This window comes from Cottoperca gobio, chromosome 9 (genome assembly GCF_900634415.1).
Source record: "Cottoperca gobio chromosome 9, fCotGob3.1, whole genome shotgun sequence".
Lineage (NCBI taxonomy): Eukaryota > Metazoa > Chordata > Actinopteri > Perciformes > Bovichtidae > Cottoperca > Cottoperca gobio.
In genome coordinates, this window is record NC_041363.1 from 7,607,881 (window position 1) to 7,632,087 (window position 24,207).

Here is a 24,207-nt window from a genome sequence, read left to right on the forward strand (position 1 = left end):
AAATAGTGGTGGTCAGAGAGTCCTGGTAGATAACTTATGTATACTATTAAACAGTTAAAGAGGTGTAGAGAAACGGTAGCACTTTCTGTCGCACTTATGATGTGATGACATGTTTACTGTGGCTTTTATGGATCATTTAAAGTCAGTGCAGAGTAGAGGTATGCAGGATATTGTATGTGTTTAGTTGCTGATACATAGTTATGTATGAGTGTTTTCACAAGTCAAAGTAAGTCATTTATAGTTTGGAGAAGTGTCTTGTATCAGAATAAAATCCAGATGATATTTAATACACTTTACTTTACACTTTATTTGACCTACACTGATGGAGAGTGCTTTCACAGGAGTGCATACACACAGACTCACACACACACACACACACACCAACACACAAATCAATGGAGTAAAATTCCTTTAACCCCAATTTCCCAGTTGTAAAAAAATATTCCCGATCAATACCACGGTTCATCAGTGATTCTATCTGGCTTATGGCCTGGGTAACACTACAACTCGCCTACAATTCCTGGTAAAAAAAAAAAAAGTGCCACATCTGATGTAACCTGCATTTCTTTAAGTTAAAAAAATGGCAGGATATGTTGATGTCATTGGAAAAAGAACATTTTGAGAGAAGCGTTGCCCTTTTAATGTGTCATATCTCCTGACCTTTGTTCACTTGCCTGTCGAGTCATGTTGCCTTCACAGATCTGATGTTTCCTGTCTTCTTTAGTTGTTGCTAGAATAATGATGTTTATGTGTGTGATAGTGTTTTTATTTTTGGTGTGGGGTGGAGGGAGGGGGGTTGCGAAGACAACGACCCACATACTGTAGCACACCTCCTCCAGTCATGCTGATACTAATTTGACACATACAAGGACAAACTCGCAGACACTCGCACACACCCACGCACACAGAGAGAGACACACACACACACACACACACGCACGCAGAGGATGAGTCATTGCTGGATCCTTAATTAGGACCATTTAAGCATGTTATGTGTGTCTCGCTTACACGCTCCTCTTTCCCTCCCTAATTCCTTCTTCTCCTCGTTACTTCGTCGTCTCCCCGGCTGGATAAATATAGAAAGTTGTGGCCACGGAGTCTCAGCGACCACCTTCTCCTTTTCTTCTGCAATCTGCCTGCAATTTTTCACGGTAGTTTCCCTCCTGAGAGATATGGTGTGGGCTCTGGGTTAAAAACTACGTAAAAGATACAGAGAGACAAGGGAGAGAGTTGGGGTTTGCAGATTGTGTTATCTGATGCGTTGGAGTGTGTGAGTGGTGCACGAATACAGATACAGTCATGACAAGAATAGGGGGTGATAAGAGAGACAGTATAGAGTGTATAGGGTATATTGTGCATTTTATTAAATCATGTGTCCACAGAATATACTATGTCACTGAACTTTATATATCAGTATGTCTTTTGGTTATTTTCCCCATAAAAATGCCCCCCCCCCACCCACAAATGCAAAGAGTAATAGTGGCAGCAGATTGACAGCTGCAGAACCATTTTCCAGCAAAATATCAACAACCTGCTTTGCACTCATTGTCTCCTTGTACACCTCTGCAACAGTGTATCCACTTTAACTAAGTGCATGTATCAATAGAGGACATGCTCCTCCTTCATTTATGGAGTCCCACTTCACTTCTGGATTAGCAAAGATAGCAAAGAAACAGTGATGAAAACACAGACGTATACTGTATGCACAGTCCACTTCACTTGGTGGACTCCAGGTACGAAAGGATTGCATCTTCAATCAATAATCTAACAGCTTTGCTCTCCAGCTATGAGTTCACATTTCCATCTAGAACCAAAAGGTATTCCTCTGAAAGTGAAAACTCATGTAACCACCCCGCATGTATTCAGCTACTTAGTGTTTTATTTGATATAAAGGGAGAATTCATGCCACATAATCCAACTACACAGATACAATAATTCAAAGGACTCTCAGCTTTCGAACAATCACAGGATTACGTTTTAAACAAATATTAAGTTGCAAGTTCAGCAGAAGAAGCAGAGCGTGAACACTGCTTTGGTTAGGGTTTTAATTTCCACTCTAGCCCCCAGGATATGCACTGGACTGTGTGTGTTGTTGGTTTTTTTTTTAGTGGCAATTGAAATTCAGGCCACGTCATGCATGTGGATCAAGACAAAAACTTTGAATAAATACAATATACTACAAATGTCTGAGCGTTTCCTGGGAATCACACAGATTACTCATTGAATTATTCAAATTATACTCGGTCCAGTAATTGCATTAAGAATGGGATCAAAACATTATTCTGGTGCGATGTTCTGTATGTGTGTTAAAGGGCACTCACAGGAGGAAACAGGAGAAACTTTTTTGGGCATGTACGGCGGGTGGATGGCTTTAAATAGACTGAATAGGCTGCCATGTTTTGGTACATCAAAGTTCCCGCAGGAATAAATACAGTATTTAAAGCCCTCTTAACTGTGAAAGACAGGTCAAAAGCCAATCCTAAAAACGTCTCTGCTGTTTGTTGGGGTAGTCAGGCAAAAGAGAACTTTATTTAATTTGTGTTTTTTCTTTACGTGTGTGTATCTGTATTTGTGTGTGTGTGTGCGTGCGTCGAGCGTGCGCGTCCATGTGTGTGCATGCTACCAATTAGCTATGACACAGCTGTGCTTTCCCCTCCTCAACTGCTCCTTGTGGGTTTCATTTGAACACTAATCTGCTTTAGATACTGCCGCGCTGCCTCCCAAGCTCACTAGTCATCAATATCAATGCTTGATCCAACACGGCTCACACACATGCAGGTAACAGCGAAAATAGACATCTGAAAGAATTGTAAGAATCGGATACAAAATGCAAGATATTAGTCTGCTTTTCTCTCACATCCAGCTCTGTTGATGTATGGTCGTGTGATGTGTTGTGGCACAGTGACGTTTTACCTCTTTGAAGTAGGCAAAGCCCCTAAAATATTCTACTTATGTAACTGTCCCTGTTACAAGGCCGCACGGAGCTGTGTGAGGGAAAGTGTAATGGTGGTGGGGTATGCTTCTGAATGTGTGCGTGTGCTTGTGTTTTGTGTGTGCGTATGTGCATACAGTATGTAAGCTTGCATCTGTATGTGCTCCGTCTGCCTGCGTGTTATGAGAGACAGACCATGCTTTCTCTTCTGTGAATTATGCAGACCAGGATGACGGCGCAGGGCGGGGAAGATCCGGCAGTTACACAGCTTTTGAATTAGAAGCGTCAAAACACCCGGTAGAAAACACAACCTCATGAAACAGAATGGGAGGGAGAGGAAGAGAACTGAGTGTCTATAGAAGAAAAAAAATGGAGAGACAGGAAGTGAGACAGAGAGCGGGAATGGGCAGGATGAGGGATTAGGAAATTGATTGGACTGAGACCACTAAAAAGGGAAAGAACATAGGGGGGTAAGAAAAAATGGTACTCTGGGGTTTACAGGGGTTTCGGTGTCTTAAAGGCGATGTTCACTGTGAGAAATAGAGTACAGAAAGGAAGCAAGAAGCAGGGAAGAGAGCAGCACGAGCAAGACGCAGGAAATTCCTTTGAGAGTTTTGCAATAACTTTCATATCTACAGTAAAGTTCTCCTGTACATGGTCTCACCGTGTGCAGAAAATCCAACATGCTAATTATGCATAATTACCCTAAATAGCTTGTGATTAGCAGGCAAGGAGCCATTTTGTGTGAAACAGTGTGGGGTTTGTCAGTGAAACTTACACACACTCACACTCACACTCACACACACACACCTCCATGTCACAGGAACAGGCTGGTTATTTTTGGTACCGGTGCTTTTTTTAAAAGCCTCTCTACCTTAATTAGAAAGTGTTCAGTGTATTGACAATACAGTAATGAGACATCGCAGGTGTCATATTTGCACCTTGCTAACACATTTGGATATAGCTTTTTCTATTTATAGATCAAGTATTGCTGATGTAATGAAATCTATTGACTATCCTCCTTCTGTTTTTTCCCCTATCCTTAACTTCCCTCTTCCTTCTTCACATTTCTGTCCCTTTCTATGTGCTGTTCTACAATCACTCCCCACCCCCCTGTCTCTCCTGCTCCCGATTGTTTTCATGTGCAGGGATTGGTCAGGGTGTGCCGGTGGTGGCTCTGATCGTAGAGGGAGGCCCTAATGTGATCTCCATTGTGCTGGAATACCTCAGGGACACACCTCCCGTCCCTGTGGTGGTGTGTGACGGCAGCGGCAGGGCCTCAGACATCTTGGCCTTTGGACACAAATACTCTGAGGAGGGAGGGTATGCACTCACCTGTGCACATTATTACATAATGCTGTAATCCAAGGACACATTCTGATACTGATACGAATGTTATCCAACGTGGAAAATATCATTTGTAATCAGAAGTTTCCTCAAGTGCCTTAGGTTAAACATAACAAGCATACATGTGCATGTATACTGTACATGACAGGAGCCATGCACGTTTGTAGATGTGCTTTTTTTAACTGTGCTGATGGGTTACTTTAAAAACACACGGTATAAACAATTTACTTATATTCTTCATAAGACACACCATGAATTCAGAATTGTCATATATCCAGTTACAGATGAAGGTAAACCTGCAGAATCACATCTCACAAAGGACTCAGAAGCAGCAGTGATGAGATCCCGAGTCATCCTTGCTTTCACTTACTGACAAACAAATCTAATTTGCCTGCTTCCCCCCTAACTGATTTGTTCTCCTTACCTCCATCTGACCCCCTTTTCCCTTTCCTCCACAACTCTGCAGCATAATTAACGAGTCTCTAAGAGACCAGTTGCTGGTGACCATCCAGAAGACTTTCACCTACAGCCGCACACAGGCCCAACATCTGTTCATCATTCTCATGGAGTGCATGAAGAAGAAGGAGCTGGTGAGTGTCACTTTCATACACATGCACGTGCATATATTTGCACATGCATGAGTATATTTGCAGATGAGGAAAAAGCAAACATCGAAGCACTAATAACACAACATCACTATTCTGCTGTATAAAGAAGCACGACAATGAAAATATATGTGAACCAAGATCAAATGTTTTTGTCAAGTGAAGCTTGCAATCTACAACACCCACACATAATCGTATACTCATTCATAAGATAATGGCTGCAACACACACTCTATGATGCAAACAAACAGCTAGCAGCTTTTACTGTGTCTTAGTTTTGCTGCAACACTAACTTATTTACTACTTGGTTGCGCTCGCCTCAACTCACTTTAACATAGTTTACAATGTGTTTTGTAGGAGATCAGTGACTGTTGGTACTGCTGACTGCCAGTGGCATTTTACCCATAAATGTATAATTAGTAGCGCGCACACAAACACACACACACAATCCTTTCTTTAATCACTTAGTTTGAAGTAAAAGTGCTGAGCTAGAAATCAGTTTAGCGTCTTAAAACTTAACGACTGTGATGTTTAAGATGACTCAAGCAGGTATTTATGATGAGAAAGTCTTGCCATATGACAATTGCAACACACATAGCACACATACTGTAGTATTTTGCAGGCAGCCGAGCATTGGTCATGGTCGTGCAGCGTGTAAGTGGATTGATTGTGTTGTCAGGGGGGTTCCAGTGGCTGACTGATGCTCACGCTGATGTATCTTCTGAATACAATACACCAGAGCAGAACAATGTGTGAATCATTCAGCAGGAGCAGCTGTACATGCCAGATAATCTGATGCTGCCTCTCTCTGAATTAAAAACAACTTGAACCACTGCCATATTGAAACGGAGCACTGGAAGTGTATTCTGGAAATATTATTATATAAGACGTTCCTATTCCTTGTGTGTCTTCCGTCAAAGAAATCTGTCTTTTCTCATTGAACACATGCATCAATCATCAATACAGCGATCAAGCTCAGAGTCTGAAGAAAAGCCAACGTTGTTTATGGCTGGAGAAAAAGAGAGAGAGAAAGTATTTATCAGGCTGATGGAAATCACAGGGGTTCCCTCTCCTGATAGCACTCCACAGATACTGTAGGTGTGTGTGTGGGTGTGAGTAGAGTGGAGTAACAGTAAGGGTGGAAAAGAGAATGACCAAATGTGAGACTTGCCATCGGTCCATGCAAAGCAGAACATGTACCTATCTCACATTTCACTTAAAGTGAAACATGTGTTTTATTTTGCTACGGGGGGCTTCTTCTCTTCTCTGCTAGTTCACCATCTTCATACAACCTGTGTTAAAGTCACTCACTTGAGAGAGACCATGATGAACCACTTTTTAACTTGATAAATGAAGTACATCCATTTTGAAATGAGGCCAAAGTAAAATCTCCCAGGATGTGACCATAGTGTTTTTAGTATGCCCCCCCCCACTCACTGCAGTAGTTCACCATGTGGGGTCTGCAGGAATGGATTTTTTAAACTTGTTTGTTATCCCGACTTACACAGTAGGCTGAGGTCGAGACGCGGTTCTGCATGGTGAACAAACTGTTCAAGTCTGTCCTGCAAACTAAATAATCTATATTGCTATAGATACCATATTAGTTCTGTACAGTGTATACAGAGTGTACAGTATATAAGAAGCGGACGTAGTTACTGCTTTGAAGCCACGAGTTTGACATTGTGAGCGTCTTGGGTTTATGGCCATCGCCATTCTCGTCTTTTTTTGGAAGCAGAAGTGACACGAGAGGGTGGAGCTAAGCACAATTGGACTTTCTTTTTTTTTTGCAAACAGTGGAGTCGCTCCCTGCTGGCCAATAGAAAGAATGCATTGTTCAGGCCCGGAGGTCGCCGCTCAGTTCTATAGTACCTGTACTACAATCCCATAGAAATTATAGACACCTGTGTTTACTCCTGTAGACCAAAGCCAAGTAGTGTCAAACCTGTGTTAACACCCAGGGCAAGAGCAAGGTCATAAATCTGTTATGATGAATCATTCGCACTGGCAGCAAAAGTGAGTTTATTCTGGGTAAGTGCAGCGGGCCGAAAGGTAGCATGTGAGAGAGAGACAATGGGAGGGTGTTTGTCTGTGTGCCTGTTTGCCTGTTTGCTTACATTTTTCTGGCTCTGCAGCAGGAAATTCAAAGATTAGGAGAAAAAGAGAAGGACTAAAGGTTACTGGCTGGGGAGAATGTATGAGAGAGGGAGAGTGTGTGTCTGCTTAAGAGGGCAAGTGAAGAGAAGTAGGAAGAGTAAAGAAATATTGTGTCTTGCTCTTTGCTTATTTTGAGCATGTTGGTTTATTTATGTAGACATTTTGTGCTTCAGGTATTTCCCTGATGCCTCAGCTTTGTTTATCATACTGAGGGCTGTTTATGCTTTATTTCAAGAGGCAATAAACTTGCCATCCGCTATGTGTGCACACGGAAATGTATACGTATGTGTGTACCTCTGGGTTTTATGTTTTTATCCTTGTTTTACCAAACGTGGAGCTGGCGGCTGTATTCAAGCCTCATAGTCATTTATTGCCTTAATATCGTATTTTCATGATGCCACATGATCAATTTTAGCATAAATATGTTGCTGTGAAGGCAGTAAGTTATACAACTGAGAAGGGCTTTAGGAGCTGCAACAATAGTGCCAATTATCTACTTTGTGCTTTTATTTGGTCTAATTTAGGAGTGTGCTGGATCGTCTCCCAGTGAAAAGAAATCAGATAAATTATAGATTTTTTGGGTTCTAATTCGGAGGGGAAGGGAAACCATAGCGAAGTTATTGAATAATGTGCAAGCGCTTGAGTTTTAACACATGAGAAGTATAGAATGGTATGTTATATATACATATATATATATATATATATATATATATATATATATATATATATATGTGCTATGAAAGGGAATACTAAAAGAAAGCATCGGACACATTTGTATCAATTTGTCTGGATGATTAATGTAATTATCTTCCTCGTGTAATCACTTATGTTGTTTCTTTTATCACTTCACCATAAAGGTGGAACCATTTGATATAAATGTCAAACCAGCACAGTGAAAACACTACAAGGCTGCATGTGAACCAGTGCCTTTAAATATCCTCACGGCCTGTTGTCACGTAGCTCTTTTTTTTTGCTAGAAATTTCTAGGTCACTTCTAGGTCTAATTAAAAGAGAAGTGCCTCTTTCTACCTCCCCCTCCCTTTTTCTCTTGGTCTTCGCTCTTTATCTGTGTTGGGGGGGTCCTGGTATCTCCCAGCGTGGTATAAATAATTGAGTGTAGAATAGGCCTTATATGTTTAATTCGGATTAAATATAGAGGAGGAACCACCAACCCGCAATGTTCCTCCACCTCGCTGACAATAGAAACTAAGAACGAGTGGGAGGAAGATGAGGAGAGCGAAAGAATGACTTAAATGGACCATGACAGAGAGAGAGGGTGGGAGGAAATGAGACAAGAAGTAAGAGAAGGAAAACAAATGTGGTATGAGTAGAGAGCAAATGTGAAAATGAGGTACAGTAGCGAGTTTGAGCTACAAACAGAGCAATATGCTGGAAGAGAGAGGAACTCCTTGGGTGATTATCAGCAGGGCAGTACATCAGTTTAACATTTCATGAAAAGAGAAACTTATTTCTCTCTTTCATCTGCTCTGGCTGTCATGCTAACGTCTGTTGGTTTATGGTTTATCTTAGAAAGTAATAAATACAGCATCTAAATGTTTTATGCTCAAATTCCCGTGAAACCATTAGCAGAACTTTGTCAGATCTGAACTGCTGCCGTTGTTAATGTATGTATGGACTGCAGAACATGCTCTGGAAACCTCTGTGGATCGTAGAAGTGTGTCAGTGATGTCGCGTTTCAATGATTCCCCGCCACCCACAGGTGTCATGTGAGGGGATCCCAGGAGAAATAAATGGCTCCATAATAAAAAGTGTTAAACTTGTGTTTGTTATTATGCTTGTATTCATGCATGTTAAAAAATGCATCTAAATTATGTGACACCTTTATCACAAACATGAAACTGGACTAAGACAGAAGTACAAAACTGTCCTCTTAAAGGCTGGAGATATAGTAAAATGAAACAAATATATGTTACAGCAAAGGCATTTAGTGTGTCCCATGATTATTGAGACTATGAGCACGAACACACAAAACCAAACAACTTGTAAAATGTCGAGCAACAGCTTTAATGCTCGCCCTCGGCCTAGCGGAAAAGGAATAGCGTATAGTTTGTGAGTAGCGAGTGTGTAGTTGAGCTACAGCGAGAGTGACAGTGGATGTGCACACATCAGCAGAGAAGAAATTAGCAGTAACGCTGTGTTGTGGTATTAAATGTACATACACACACACACACATACACACACACACACTTTTTGAATCCGAAAAATCAGACGCTTCTGATTATCAGGGAAAAAATAGGGTGCTTCCCCGAAAATGACTTTACTGCATCCTTCAGGATTTTAATGCCCCAGCTCACCTGGCATCATTACTTGTGTGTGTGTGTCTGTGTGTGTGTGTGTGTGTGTGTGTGTGTGTGTGTGTGTGTGTGTGTGGGGTCTGCCATGTGTCTTGTACAGTATGTACATGTAGCAGCATCAGCAGGGTATTTGCCTGTTAAATGAAGATGAATGTTCAATCAGCTTGGCTCACAGCAGCGTGAAGAGCAGTTTTCTGATCCTCTTCTAAGCTTGCAGCTCAGCATCTCTGAAGATGTGGGAATCCTCTAACAGATCCCAGTCACACCGGGAGAGATCCCACTGCCTCTTCCTCTTTTATTTCTTATATCCGTGTTGAGTTTGTCAACACTAAATATCCCTCCTTTTGTCTTGTTTTACAAATGCTTCCTCTGTCTCACATCTATCCTTCTGATCCCTTCCTCCACTCGTCTTCCTCTCCTTATCGCTCCTACTCTTTTCCTCTCTCCTCTCTTCTTGTCAACAGAGAGATGGAGTGCGACAGACACAAGGCAGTGTCCTGTCATGTTGAACCCCGAGGTGATGATTGTCAGTGTAGAGGCCATTCAGCGTTTTAAGATATTTTAAGATACAGTATTTACCACGCACATTGGACATGTAACGTTCAACAGATGGGTGAGTTTATGCCATGAGTAAAACATAATACAAAGAAGCTGTGTCTCCCCTTTCAATAAAACTTGTTTGCTTACACTAAGCACCTTTGCTTGTAGGATGAAAGCAGATGGGAGAGAAGCTGTCTGTTTACCTTTACACAGAAAAGTAATGAGGTAATTGATGACTCTCTGTGATCGTTGCAATTAAATGAGCAACCTTGCGTTGTCATAGAGGCTGTGTTGCTTAGCCTCTGTATTGGAGAGCAGGATAACATGTAGCTCATATCCACAGGGTCACCTTGGAGGTAGAGAGAGGAAGAAGTAAGGAGGAAGTGGGAAATGATGGGGGGAGGGGGGGGGGTGTAGCATGCCGGTGGGAGGTTGTTGTGAGATTAGTGATTGCAGGCAGGGGGGCATGAAGAGGACAGGTGGAAGAAAGGTAGTGGCGGTAATGGTGGAAAAGCCTGGAGAGAGAGGGGAGAATAGAAACAATGGCGAACATCTGATATAATCATTCATCTTAAGTCTTGAAGGCAGCTGTGTGTGTGTGTGTGTGTGTGTAAGTGTGTGTAAGGGAACTCTCCTTTCTGCTATAATGATATTACTATAACGGGTATAATGGATGTGGAAAGTGGCCAGAACAGGATTCTGTGCTTATAAGGGGAAATTAGGCTTTCACATGAGAACGCCCTTACAAATTGTAGATTTGTATATTTCTTAAACTGATGTTGGGTTTGGGCGCTGCAGCCCCTCCCCTTTAGCTGAGGTCCTGAATCTTTCACTCCCATGGGACTTGTGAACGTGATATCCTGTAGATCATGTATGCGCAGATATCTGTTATAGAGCATCTTTGTCACTATGTGCACTCACAAGACAGATCTTAAATACACACAACACTTCTTTAGATCATTGCATTGCATGTGCGTTCAGCCGATTGCTCCCTAAATGTGTTGTTGGCATCTGTTAGAGTAAAGGCAAAGATGCATTCTAGCATATAATAATCTGGCCTCTGGCTACACCATTCAAACACACACACACACACTCTTAACTCAGAGAGGCACATGAACACATTATACACTGCGCCAGCGACTCATTGGTGTCCTCAAAGTCCTCAATCAATACCTTCGCATCCCATTGCACTCCTATTCCACCTGGAGAAAGACCTTTTGATTGCACTGGCTGGTAGTGACCGCCACACCTCACATAAGCACACACACAACACACACACACACACTAATGCCTCATTTCCACTGCATGGTTCGGCTCGACGTGACTCAACTCACATTTGGTACCAGTACTCTCTATGCCATTTTCCACTACGGATAGTACCCCCTCAATGTAGATGGGATTCTGAGCTGATCACATAGCGCTGCTGCTGTGACATAATCTTCAACGCGACTCACTGAATCCTTTCATCTGCAACCAGACAGAGGAATGTCTGCACTTCGTCAATTGTACGGTGTAGTTTTGTGGGCTGCAATGTTTTTATAAATCTGCGTCAAGTGGATAAAAGAAATTGCTGCCGCTATTGACTATACCAGGGGTCGGGAACCTATGGCTCTTTTGATGATGCGATATGGCTCGCAGACAATTTTGAGCTAACATTTTTTAACATGATTAACAAGTAATATATAATTATACGGTGTCATTTAAAGTAAAACATTTAGCAGCTGATTTTTTTTTAGTTCTCCCCTCTCCTTTCCTCCGCTCTGTCTCTGACTGCACAGCATACACACTTACACACGTGTGTGTGTGTGTGTGTGTGTGTGTGTGTGTGTGTGTGTGTGTGTGTGTGTGTGTGTGTGTGTGTGTGTGTGTGTGTGTAGGGGGCGGAGCCCTGCCCTGCCCTTCGCGAAACAGCAGAGGAGAAACTGCGCAAAGCAAGCAGTAGACCGGGGGTGTCAAACTCAATCACAGAGAGGGCCAACATTAAAAGCTGGGACTACGTCGAGGGCCAAACACGGTCCACATTTATTGAACAGGATACACATATTGGATAACGTGCAAAAAGATATGGAACATATTTAAGTCAACTGCAAACGGATTGCTGAGCAGTTCAATTTTAATTTCTGAGCTGCAAAGTCGGCAAATGCGCTCAGTTGATCAGCAGAATGCTGTCGGGAACACAGCGGTGGAGATGTTTGTCAGTGTTTGGAAACACGTAGTGACCAAAGTTTCCTTCTGCATCCGAGTCTCCCACAGGCAGCTCGGCTTGGAACGCTGTCACTGCAACACACATGTCCGTGATCACACGGCCCTGAAGCTGCAGGTTTAACAGTGAGATGCTTCATATGTCGCCTTTTTGTGCGACATAACGAAGCAAATTGTATTTGTAAAGCGCCTTTCAAAGCTAAAAGCAATCTCAAGGCGCTAAAATGCAGGACAACAACAAAAACAACACCAACAGACATAAGAGGTTAAATAGGTCATAGTTGCCTTGAGTTTGACACATAAATGAGATAAATAACGTAAGCGTTTAGTTTATTTAATAAAAGAGCACCTGTTCAATGCAACACTGATACTGCTATTAGTACTCGGAGACGTATTATTCTTGAAAAAAACGCACGCATAAAGTTGCGTTCAAATTTATTAAATATATGCCTCTCAAGGAAATACATAAAAAAAATATTTGGCTTTTATGGCTCTCCCAGCCAAAAAGGTTCCCGACCCCTGGACTATACCTTGGTTATTGCTTGCGGGATGTCCCATGTCGCGCTAGTTACGATTCTCTCTGGCCAATCAGTGGACTGCAGTGTTTTAACTCCAGCTTCTCGTATCGGTTCATCTCCTATGGAACCTCGACCGAGATGGTATTAAAAAAAACTATTTTAGCTAATGTAAAATAAAACAGAGCAAGTCGAGTTGGGTAAAGCTGTGCCGTACCATGCAGTGGAAATGCGGCATTAGATGCTCCCCTTATTAGTGATTGCATTTGCAATGCTTGACCCAGGTCACATTCCTCATCTCTCTCTCGGGGAGGAGCCACCATGTCATCAGCATATGATGTACAAATGATGAATGAGCCAACACAATAGATACTGTAAATCATCAATGTGATTTGAATTACATTTTTGCCTTTAGTTTGTATGAGAAGAGATGGAGAAAGAGGAGGGTTAGCCCACTACATTGCAGCATTGCCCAAGGGAAAGCAGCAGCAGCAGCAGCAAAGCCTGCAGATTCCTGGAGCTCCACAAAATGAAGCCATTTAGAGGGGGGAAGATGGGAAGGGAGATGGGGCTGCAGGGAAGAGAGGGAGGTGGGAGGAGTTGGATGGGTGGATGGAAGGATTAGAGGAATAGCTCGTCAGACATTCAGAACACGCATCCTCCCGTACGCGACTCCCACAAGGTGCCCTTCATGCACACATACGAGCCCACACGCATGTTAACGTGGGTTATGTGTACACACGCTTGCTATATTTGAGAGAAACCTCATTTCTCAGATTTCCCTCTCAGCGGACTTTGGCTTTTGTTTATTTCACACAGGATAAGAAATGCAGCTATACGACGTAAAGTGGCCGTAGAGTAAAAATGTTTTCCTGAAAGCCTTATCCAAAAAATGTCTGACATAGAAAAAACAAAATGACCTTTGGTAAGATAGAGCCTTCTTGGTGAATCCCTTCATTCCCTCCCTACAACGAACACATGTGAGGATTGTGTGGTGTGGATGGAAGAGAGTCTGGAGAGGAGATACAGTACATTTCATCAGCGCAATACTGCCCCTCTCCTCCTGCACCTCAACATTTTTAGTGAAGCTGTGTAATCCAGCAAATAAAAACTCTCTCTCAAGATGTGACCACATTTTTTTAAGCTATAAGCTTTAACACCAACATAACAAAAGAAGTAATAGAGTTTATTTTTAAACAGTTTGGCTTGTGTAGAGTTGTTGCTACTTTGTCTCAATCGTTCTCTCTGTCCGTCTCTCTCATTGTCTCTCAGATAACAGTTTTCCGGATGGGGTCGGAGGGTCATCAGGACATTGACCTTGCCATCCTTACTGCATTGCTCAAAGGTGGGTGTGTGTGTGTGTCTGTGTGTGTGTGTCTGTGTGTGTGTGTGTGTGCTGGAGCATGAATGTACAGTAAGTGGCTTCCATTTCACTGTGGCGCTCCAGGGATGTTTTTGGAAATGTCTGTATATAGAAGGAGGATTATCTCATTTCAGAAAACATTCCTCTCTCTGTCCCTGTTTAGGTGTATGTTCAAAGCAAACAAGTATGTTTTTACTATTGCACTTCAAAGCTCAGGAATAAAACATGACATCTGTGCCTATTTCTTTCTCTCTTAAAGCTCCTTTAGGCGATTTTTGATCACTGCAGGGCAGGAAGTACTCCACAGCAAACTTGCAGTATGAGAGTTGTGTTATTATAACATCTTATCAAACAATTGCTTTCGTACAGTTTTAGCAGAAACAGAGTGTCATTGGCATGGAGTCCTTTAATCACTGCCTGCCCCAATATAGGTCGACTAACTCCTGGCTCTTTTTGCCTTGCTTAAACATTAGACTTTTACCAACACGTCTGGCACATAACTTCAGCTCTTGGTTGGGTTAAAGGCCATCTTCACATCTAACTCTTAGCAAGAAAGTGTATAAGTGTATTACATAAAATATCAAACTATTCCTTTAAATGTAAGGAGTTTCTGGCTCTTGTAGCCTACCAGCCATTAAAGCCGTTTTAGATAAGCTTGCAGTCAGTTCAGGTGTCCTACTTTATATGCTGATCACTGATATAACAACAACACCTGCATAATAATCATTAGCATGAACACAGCTGCTCATTAACTGTGTGGCCAGAGAAGTAATTACAGGAAGACACTTACAGTCACCAATGAGTTCTGGAAGGTATTGTGTCTTCTAATTCATCTAATTTAAAGTATGAATTTAAATTGAATATGCATTCGTCAAATGAATTCCCCTTGGGGTCAATAATCACTTTTGACAGGGACACATGACGTAACTATATGCGGCTATGCAACATCAGCTTATCTTTACAGGCGTGTACAGGTAATGGTATACAGGTGTGACTATAGTTGATTTAAAAGCTCACGTCTATGTCCCACAGCAACACATAGAATAATCATTCAGCACAGCACATACCTAAAGCATGACACATTAAGATATAGAGAGAGATATACATAGATATATATATATATAATCCATCCACCGTAACTAATTGTATTTCATTTATCAATAAGGGAAAACATTGGATTACAATCTCATCCTCCATGCATATTTCCATGCACCTACCCCTCTACACACACACACACACACACACACAAACACACACAGAATCCATAAATCCATACTTTCGATTTTTCATTAGCTCGTATTGCTCGCGGTTGCTCCTGCCTCTATGACGCCAACAGCGCCCACTTGAGTTTGTACGCATGCTTTTCTCTCAAACACACCTATACATGTGAACACAGGAGGTGCACACTCATGCACGTGTATGTGATTGACTATCTGAGGAATGATTCCTCAGAGGAACAAGTCGTTCCACAGACAATAAACAAGTGCGTTTGGAGAGGGAGAGAGAGACGGAGAAACGTGTTTTACATAATTTATGTGTCGCAGTCAAGATGCATGATTTCTGTGGCCGATGCATCACTCCCCGATCTTTGTCTTTGTCTCAGACTCTCGCTCTTATGTCCGATGTACACGTGTCTTACTCTTGTATTCTGTTCTCCCCAATCTGTTGCTCTATCTTTCATTTCTGCTCACTTTTTTTCAAATCCATTTTCTATTCAATTCATTTCACATTGTGATAGGAATGACATGCAGATGAATGAGGGAAGGGAGGAATTGATATCAAAGAAAGAGAAAATAAGGGGAAAATGAAATGAAAAGGAGGAGATGATAGAAGTGAAAGGACGAGAGAGGACAACCGAGAATAGGAGCAACAAAATGCTTTATGGTAAACAGCATGAGGGTCATTCTACATGCAAGTCTCATTCTGTGCTGAGTGAATGAGACGTGTTAAGGCTTTTAGTGTAAAATGAAATCAGTCACATCCTGCCTGAGAGCTTTTTAAAACACTGGATTAGACTCCTTCGCCGAAGAACTAAGCTACTGCCTGAAGCTCAACAAGGCACAGCACAGTCAGGAATGCACATTGAGGGGAGAACAGAGCAAGAGCAAGACCAAGAAGAAAATAATAAAAGGAGTAAGTGTGTGAGCTTGTGTGTGTGTGAGAGAGAGAAGAGAGGAGAGAGAGAGGAGAGAGAGGAGAGAGAGAGAGAGAGAGAGAGAGAGGAGAGATAGAGAGAGAGAAAGAGAGAGAGAGAGAGAGGAGAGAGAGAGGAGAGATAGAAAGAGAGAGAGAGCAGTGAGAGAGGAGAGAGAGAGAGGAGAGAGAGGGAGAGAGAGAGAGAGGAGGGAGAGAGAGGGAGAGGAGTGAGAGAGGAGTGAGAGAGAGGAGAGAGAGGGAGAGAGGAGTGAGAGAGAGGAGAGAGAGATAGAAAGAGAGAGAGAGAGGAGAGAGAGAAAGAGAGAGAGAATTGATGGTCTGCTATATGAAGTAGTCAATATCCGGAACATTGTCTCCATAAAGTCAGTTGGCTGCATTGCAACCTCCCTGCAGGCAGACCTAATAAAACCGCAGGCCTTTGATAAAGCAGGACCACCCTGCCCTTTAATATACACATATCTCCACTAAAGCTCTTATTAGCAGGGTTCTGTCTGAACTCACACCATTAAGCTCCAATAACGCTGTACAGGCATTTACAACGGAGAGAGCATGGTGTAATCATAAGTGATGATACTTCTGGGCTTATTAAAAATTACCCAGTCCTTGTCTACACGCGAGGGATTATTATTATATTTATATTACAGTGGATTTCTCTAAAGGCTGAGTTGAATTGTTGCCTTATCGTTCTCATTTTGATTAACGTCTCCCAGCGTGCAGGTAAATTATTAGTGTGAACGGCAGACTGCGGCTTTGTGTCGGATCTCATTGGTCACTTGAACTTGAGTTTCAAGATGCCCCTTAAAACAGTGAACATCTGCAAATACTTTATTGGAGTATATTCAATGTCATTGTTACAGTGAATCTGTTTAACATTGGATTATACAGCACCGATCAGTTCTGAATGGAGAGGCTTGGTATTATATTTACTGTCCCTCTCGGCCCCCTTTTCATTTTATGCTGCCTGAGGTTGTCTTTCCTGTGTCAATGTTCTTACTGCGGCTCCTGTAAGACATACTTACAGGAGGAGGTATTACTAAACATACTCATGTCAGTGTCTTTAGGCTACGCTGATAATAAACCCCATAATGATAATTGTTGTACATCTGCAGGGTGTTAAACTAAAGATGTGTACAACAATAATTACAGCTTAACATGTAAATATTTTAAAGGAAAACAGAAAACAACCCAGCACTGCATTATAACTATATCGCTAGATTTACATCTGTTCTTTACCAAACAGTGATGACATGCAGCAACGCATCACAGTGACGGGTAAAGAAGATCAAAAAGGCCTTCTTCTTCTTCTTCTTCTTCTTTCAGCGATGCCATCCAACACTTTCATTTTATCCTTATGTGTCAGTGTGCCCTTGAATCTGTTCTTGCATCTACATCATCCAGCATTACATTAAGAAAATCACATCTGTGAAGACTGGCACTTTTGTGTTAATCTTTGTTTTCTGTGTGTGTGTGTGTGTGTGTGTGTCTAGTTCTTTTTCTTCTACTCATTACGTCATGTGGATGTAACTGGAGGACCAGTAAATCAGTAAATGTTGTTCACGGACACAGTAAATCAAAGGGACTCACATTCTATGCAGGGATGAGGTGGAGCGTTAAATTAAGTGATACTTCAAATACCAAGCTGTCATTCTCCGAGGGGATGACATCTTCTTCTCAGCCGCACAGAAAAAGGCAGTAACAGAGCAGACACGAGGTAAAGCAAGACTGAAGTTAGACGAAGGAGCTAGCTATCAGCAGCTCTACAGTTCAATGCAAATCAGATATGAACTAACACAAGCGGCAAATACATAAATAAATAAGGTTTCGACAGTTTGGAGCTGCTGCAACCAAACCACCATCATATACCTGACACTCAGGGTTATAATCCAAAAGAAAATAAGTATAGGTGGACTTCCATAAGAGCTAACAGGTGTAACAATCTCCACTTCTTCAAAGTAGGAAGTCTTTAACAGTATGTTTCTTTGTAACTATGTGTTATGGAAACATTTCAGGACCCGACTTATATGCATGACGTAAAAAGACAGAGATGAGGAGCTTCTGTCCCTTGCTGACATCTTCAACAGTAAACTCCAGGACTTTTTCTCACCCTGCTCACCATCTTTTTAACTTCCTATCTTCAAAACACTGAAAAGTATTAGAGCCAGGTTCTGCACCTGCACTTACCCAGAGGCAGATTGTACCCTTAACTGCTCCATCACCAATATTATTCCTATCTATAACACACTGTAAAGGGTAATAACGATAACTATAATCCATAATCTATAATCATTCTAACTCGAGTGGACTCCACACAACAACAGTGGCGAACGATATTGTTGGGATCCCTTTCAGAGCATTTGATGAACCACTGACAGCCAATCAAAAATAATAATAAATCTGAATACGAAGGTGTATTTGTTCCACACAGGAAGTTTAGTAATACGGTGTTTGTTTCTCGCAGCTCTCCTCCCCTCCTTTACTGTTCTTATTATTATTATTTATATCCTTATTTAGAGTTATTTCTCTGCGCAACTTACAGCATTAACGGGTCATCAATATCCAATTGTTGGGCTCCGACACAGCTGGAGCGTGCAGCATGTGCTTGCCGCCACTGTTTACAGAACAGATCTTTATCGTTCGTCAGTGTGGATGCTCGCATCGTTAAATTTAGAGTTATCGTTATAGTTATCATTCATGGTGTGGATGCCCCTATGGGTATGTGTACAAAGGTATACATCACAGCTGATTTGTGGTGCTGAGAGCATCTCCATGGGAAAGCTTGTTTTATGTGGTGGTGCTGCTTTGATTTCCCACGGTGGTTACTGTATGTGAGGTTTTTGTGTGTGTATGTTTTGTGTGAGCTCACAAAACCAAATTCCAATTAACTATGTTTGAAATTGTATTACATCTTGAATACAGACATGCACATTGTAAAAATACTGTTAAACAGCACAAACTATGTTTTCCATAGTTGTGTGTCAGGTGACATTTTCAACAACAAAGTATTTGCATCCAGCAGGGGGAAATTAAATAAAAAAGCAGTAAGGACACATCTTTTTTAACATTAAAACAACAACTAATGAACAACACATTAGCGCGTTTATCGAATCTTGGATCTTGGATCTTTGACTTCTGTTTACGAAAGCTTGTTTTTTCAGTAACGCCACGTTGTCTCTCAACTCACATGTTTCCTCTTTCAGGTGCCAACGCTTCAGCTCCTGACCAGCTCAGTTTGGCTCTGGCTTGGAACAGAGTGGACATCGCCCGCAGTCAAATCTTCATCTACGGACAGCAGTGGCCTGTAAGAACACGAAGAATATGAACCATGAACACGAGAATATGCATAATGCAGCAGAAATGTATTTGTTCTAGGTGCATTCTCACTGATATTACCATTATGGCATACCTCACTGCTTGGAAAGGTCTTTGGCATTGTACCTCTTAAATGATATCATACCTGACATTTGTTTACAAAACACTCTCCACAATTGATATTCCGTACAAGAAATGCTTCACATTCACACAAAATAACTTCAAAAGTGAAATTGAAAAAGAAAGATGATAACTTAAACGACAGATAAAAGGATACTTTCAGCTTTTTAAAGGCAATTTGGATGCATAAAGGAAGCTCGGGATCAGTCGTGGGTGAAAGGTTCAGCCACTGACAGATGGTTGCAAATAGTATTCAAGGACTGCTGCGGTTATCTGTGTACATAATTAAGAAGTATGCATTCCTTGCATTTTTCACATGTAGCAATACATTTAAATAAAGACAAATAAAGTGAATATAATTTGAAGCTGTCTTAAAATGTCTGGGCGAATTTAACTTTATTTTGGATGTGTGGATAATAATCATGTTCCACCAACATCTTATGTTCAATCCTATCATAATAATACTATAATAATATAATTGTAGCTAATGGTGCTCAATCTTAATATATGAATTCTCCATCCCATCTGCCTTAGATCGGTTCCCTGGAGCAGGCGATGCTGGATGCCTTAGTTCTGGACAGAGTGGACTTTGTCAAGCTCCTGATTGAAAATGGTGTCAGTATGCATCGTTTCCTCACGCTTTCCAGACTGGAGGAGCTCTACAACACGGTAATAACAAATGCACATCAATGGAACAGCCTCCTTTGCAAAGAGTAGCGATTGTGAGTTTCAAATGTTGATTGAAAGGCTACTTGCACAACAAGAAGCTTGGCGCTTGTAGAGAATCTTATTGCAGCCAGGGTTAGTTTCTGTCCTGAGGATCTGTAGATGATGATCAGGTCAGTGGTGGTGATATTATCCTTATGTGTCGTGTTTGTTTGTTTACAACAGAGACATGGACCGTCCAACACGCTGTTCCACCTCGTCAGAGACGTCAAAAAGGTACGACCGTCACCTGCCGTCCCTTTAGCTCTGTGGCTGTTCAAGCACCCCGTATGGGAATGTTAGGTTGAATGTGTATATCAAAGAAGACACATTTGACAACTTAGAGCTTTAGTTGCTTTTTTTGCATTGTGTGTTGTTACTCTATTTGCATCAATTAGTGTGTCTACATGTTGGTAGCCCTAGTTGCTGTTACTGCAAATAGAGGCCGGCTTTTCTCTTTCAGCTGGAGTCTGCAGTGGCTCTGTAGATCTATGCACGACTCTCCTCCCTCTCATGACTTGTCTGTACTTTACTCTGTGCTTTCTCAAAGGCACACACTGGTAAACAAACACGACGTGTATTAAACGCTGTTTTACCCACAGAACTTGAGTTTGAGAAAACTGAGGCTGCAGTGGAACTGCTGTGATGCGGCGAAGCAAGAATTCAGTAGACACTCACAAGTTATTGATTTCTGTTTTTATTTGTATTATTAACAAACACTATTAGGTATTAGGTATACTGTGTTCTTTTTGATATGCGGCATCATCTGATTCTTTGAATAGTGACATTGCACATTCCCTGACATAAAATAGACTTTTGCATCAGGACTGTGTTATTTACATGTTTAAGACGATGACATGGGGGAATCCACTCTCTCTGTAGAGGTTTTGTACAGTCTCCTATAGCAACTTGACAATTACTGCAATGCATTCAGCACATGTCTGCACGCCAATTACGAGTGATCCCTCTGTCGAAAGATGATTGAGAGGTCGGCGACACCACCATTAGCATCGAGATGAGTTCATTAATTTAACTGTTACTGATTACAGTAATGCCGCATGCTCCTCTCGGGCTCGCTGAAGAGGCTCGATGTTGTAAACTTTACCTCCTCTCTGTTTTTAAACACAAGTCTGAGACATGCGCTTTACCTCGCTACTTAGCACACATGCAGAACACAACGCAGTGCATGTCAGAATATCCCCATCTTATTGCAGAGCTGTGTGTTATGGCCATAGTGTCGCTGAGTGTTTGTGTGCCGTTGTATCATAGTGTGATGCTCATTAGATCTAACTGCCATCCCTCGGGTTGAGTCATATCAACGCTGTTTTCTTTCTTTCTCCTTCCTCTCTGTGGATTGTTTGGTCCTACTGTTGGCAGGTTTTATTTTGATTCAGTTGCAGATGTTGTGCTAACAGCCGTAAGGGCCGGTGAAGGCTGCTCTCAGGTTTAATCTAGTTCATTCATTAGATTTTGTGAAAGCTGAGTCAAAAAAAAAAAGAAGAGAGATTGGCTGGTGGACTACAGCTGCCAAAGCAGAAATTGGTTTTCCTACAGAGTAAATGAACAATGCAGTTGTGTGGCCAAAGGTTGAAAGCAAATACACCTTGTGTCTCAGATATCTGGAATGGTTTGGGGTAAATACAAATGTAATGGGTGGTTTTACCTCCAAGATTTCTGTGCTAATTGAAAGTAGAAATGAGTGAGAGTGATTGTTGGTTTGTATTGGAGGTCATTAGCTTAGTATTCACATTGCAGGTGAACGGAGCTCTGCCTTAATGTGTATTACTGTCATCATTCAAAGGAGATCCAAATGCAGGTTGAATGAACAAAGCTGGTTCCAAAAAACAGCCAGGTAACAAAACTGAGGGAGCAGGCAGAGGCAAATCCAAGAGCAAAGGAAACGCACAAAAAACTAAACTAAGATCAAACCGGTACGAGGAACACAGGCAGGGATACGGACCAAGGGACACAATCGCAGATGACCTGACAACTGAAGGAAGGAAAGCACACAGACTAAATATCCAAGGGACTAATTAACTAATGAAACACAGCTGAGATAGAAAACAGGCAGGAAAAAAGGACAAAGGCAGGAAGTAAAAGAAGACATGACACATGAGGAGAGCGACTAACACAAATATATCAGGAAACAAACAAACCCCAGGACCATTACCGTGTTCATTTGAATATGATATTTTTATGATAAGCCGGTGAGCTTCTTTAAGTACGGCGACAAATTACACCAACAAAAAAAAAAAAAGCAACCGGTTGTTCCAACCTTTTAACTAGTTGTCGTTATTGCCATGGCTGTGATGCAGAGACATTTTCAGGAGAACAACTTCCCCATTAGTAAGCCAACCGAGACTCAAAGTTCACTAACTACACTGCAGAATTAAAAACTGCAGCACCCTCAGCTCTCACAGTGTATTCACACAAGGTGTAAACAAACAGTTATTAGCTTGAGCTTCACCACCACGGGGAAATAAAAGAGGGCCCGGCTGGCCTCAGACCGCTGCTTTTGAACTATATATATCAGTGCGATGAGGAGGTGAAGCTTTGTGTGCTCGCTTTGAACGGACAAACAGTATCTGTAGCTCTCTTTACTTCAAAGTGTATCAGATGGCCTTCAGGGCTTTGAGAGGCTTTACCGCCACCGAAATTGAATTTATGGATATGAGGACAGGATAGGGATGAGGAGGACAGAACAGATTTTTTTAGAATCTCACATCTGATTGTAGAGGAGTGGAGATGGTATCAGGGAAGGAATGTAAGGTAATTGGTGTATGTCAAACGCCTGGGTCACAGTGGGGGACAGGATGATGAACGCAGGATCTGGGGTTGATGTTGAGGGCACGAGGAGGAGCAACAGTTGACGTAGTTATAGTCCTCACGTGAAAGTACTTCTATGTCAATAATGATTCTAGCCTTTAGCATTAATAGCTTTCCGTGCTGCTTCTCCTCTCTTCCAGGCTAATGAGACGTTACCACTTTCTCTTTCTTTTCCTCTCTTCAATACTGCATTGAACCTCACTGAGAGGATCTCATTATTTCCCTAAATGCAAATTATGAGAAATCAAAAAAGAAGAAAAACCCGTCCTTTGTAATTGTCCTCAGACTTTATGTTCTCTCTATGAATCTTATTGCACCTGAGTTTTCATTATCTTCTCATTGCTCCTCTGTGAGAGGACAAGTTACAGATTCATGTTCTGGAGAGCTTTCGCATCTCGAACTGTAACCAGTATTTTGGTTCAACCAATTGTGAGATCGGAGGAACAGCTTCTAGATTCAAACCAAGATGCACAAAGTTTAAAAAGAATTGAAAATAGAAAAACATAAACTGAACCCCCAGTCTGGTTGAGATAATCTTTTGTTAAAAGAGGCTGGAAGAGAGATCTTGCCTGAGAGTTTCTGAGTATCTCATTTCGCCCGCTCTTGCTCACATTGACATTGTGTGTTCTTTCCAAGCGAGAGTACCCAGGGTTCAGTTGGCTCTACTTCAAGGTGAATCCGATAATCACGTTTTCTTTCATAGCCAAAATCACTTTGATATGGATTTTGTGAAGTGAGTGTGTGTGTTTTTGCACTCTTGTTCCCCTCTTGTTTACTCTCCTTTATCAATCCTAATCAGGTGGAGTGGGTTGTTGCCTGTTAACGCTGTGTGCTTTTCTAGGGAAACCTGCCCCCGGACTACCGCGTCAGCCTCATAGACATCGGACTTGTCATTGAATACCTCATGGGCGGGGCATATCGTTGCAACTACACCAGGAAGAGATTCAGAACTCTGTACCACAACCTCTTTGGACCCAAGAGAGTAAGTGAATGAATCTCATCCCACCATTTAACGCTTTTTAACACTAATTTCTGGACATTTTTAATGTCATTAATCAAACGACCAGTTTCAGTGAAATGAGCCTCATGAACAAATTAGCCCTGATAAGGGCGAGAT

The 24,207-nt window shown here is 41.8% G+C and overlaps 1 protein-coding gene across 3 annotated transcripts in view; it reads left to right on the forward strand.

The window, feature by feature from the left end:
* Window positions 1-24,207, forward strand: part of trpm3 (transient receptor potential cation channel, subfamily M, member 3) — a 135,621-nt gene that overhangs the window by 87,298 nt on the left and 24,116 nt on the right. For 2 of the 3 annotated variants that reach the window (XM_029440179.1, XM_029440178.1), the window contains 7 exons: window positions 4,081-4,255; window positions 4,746-4,869; window positions 13,883-13,955; window positions 19,328-19,428; window positions 20,094-20,228; window positions 20,451-20,501; window positions 23,932-24,072. In XM_029440179.1, the coding sequence (XP_029296039.1) occupies window positions 4,081-4,255; window positions 4,746-4,869; window positions 13,883-13,955; window positions 19,328-19,428; window positions 20,094-20,228; window positions 20,451-20,501; window positions 23,932-24,072 (800 nt within the window). Of the gene's footprint in view, window positions 1-4,080; window positions 4,256-4,745; window positions 4,870-9,817; window positions 9,871-13,882; window positions 13,956-19,327; window positions 19,429-20,093; window positions 20,229-20,450; window positions 20,502-23,931; window positions 24,073-24,207 lie in introns of those variants that run through there. The other variant, XM_029440180.1, reaches the window with a different exon arrangement.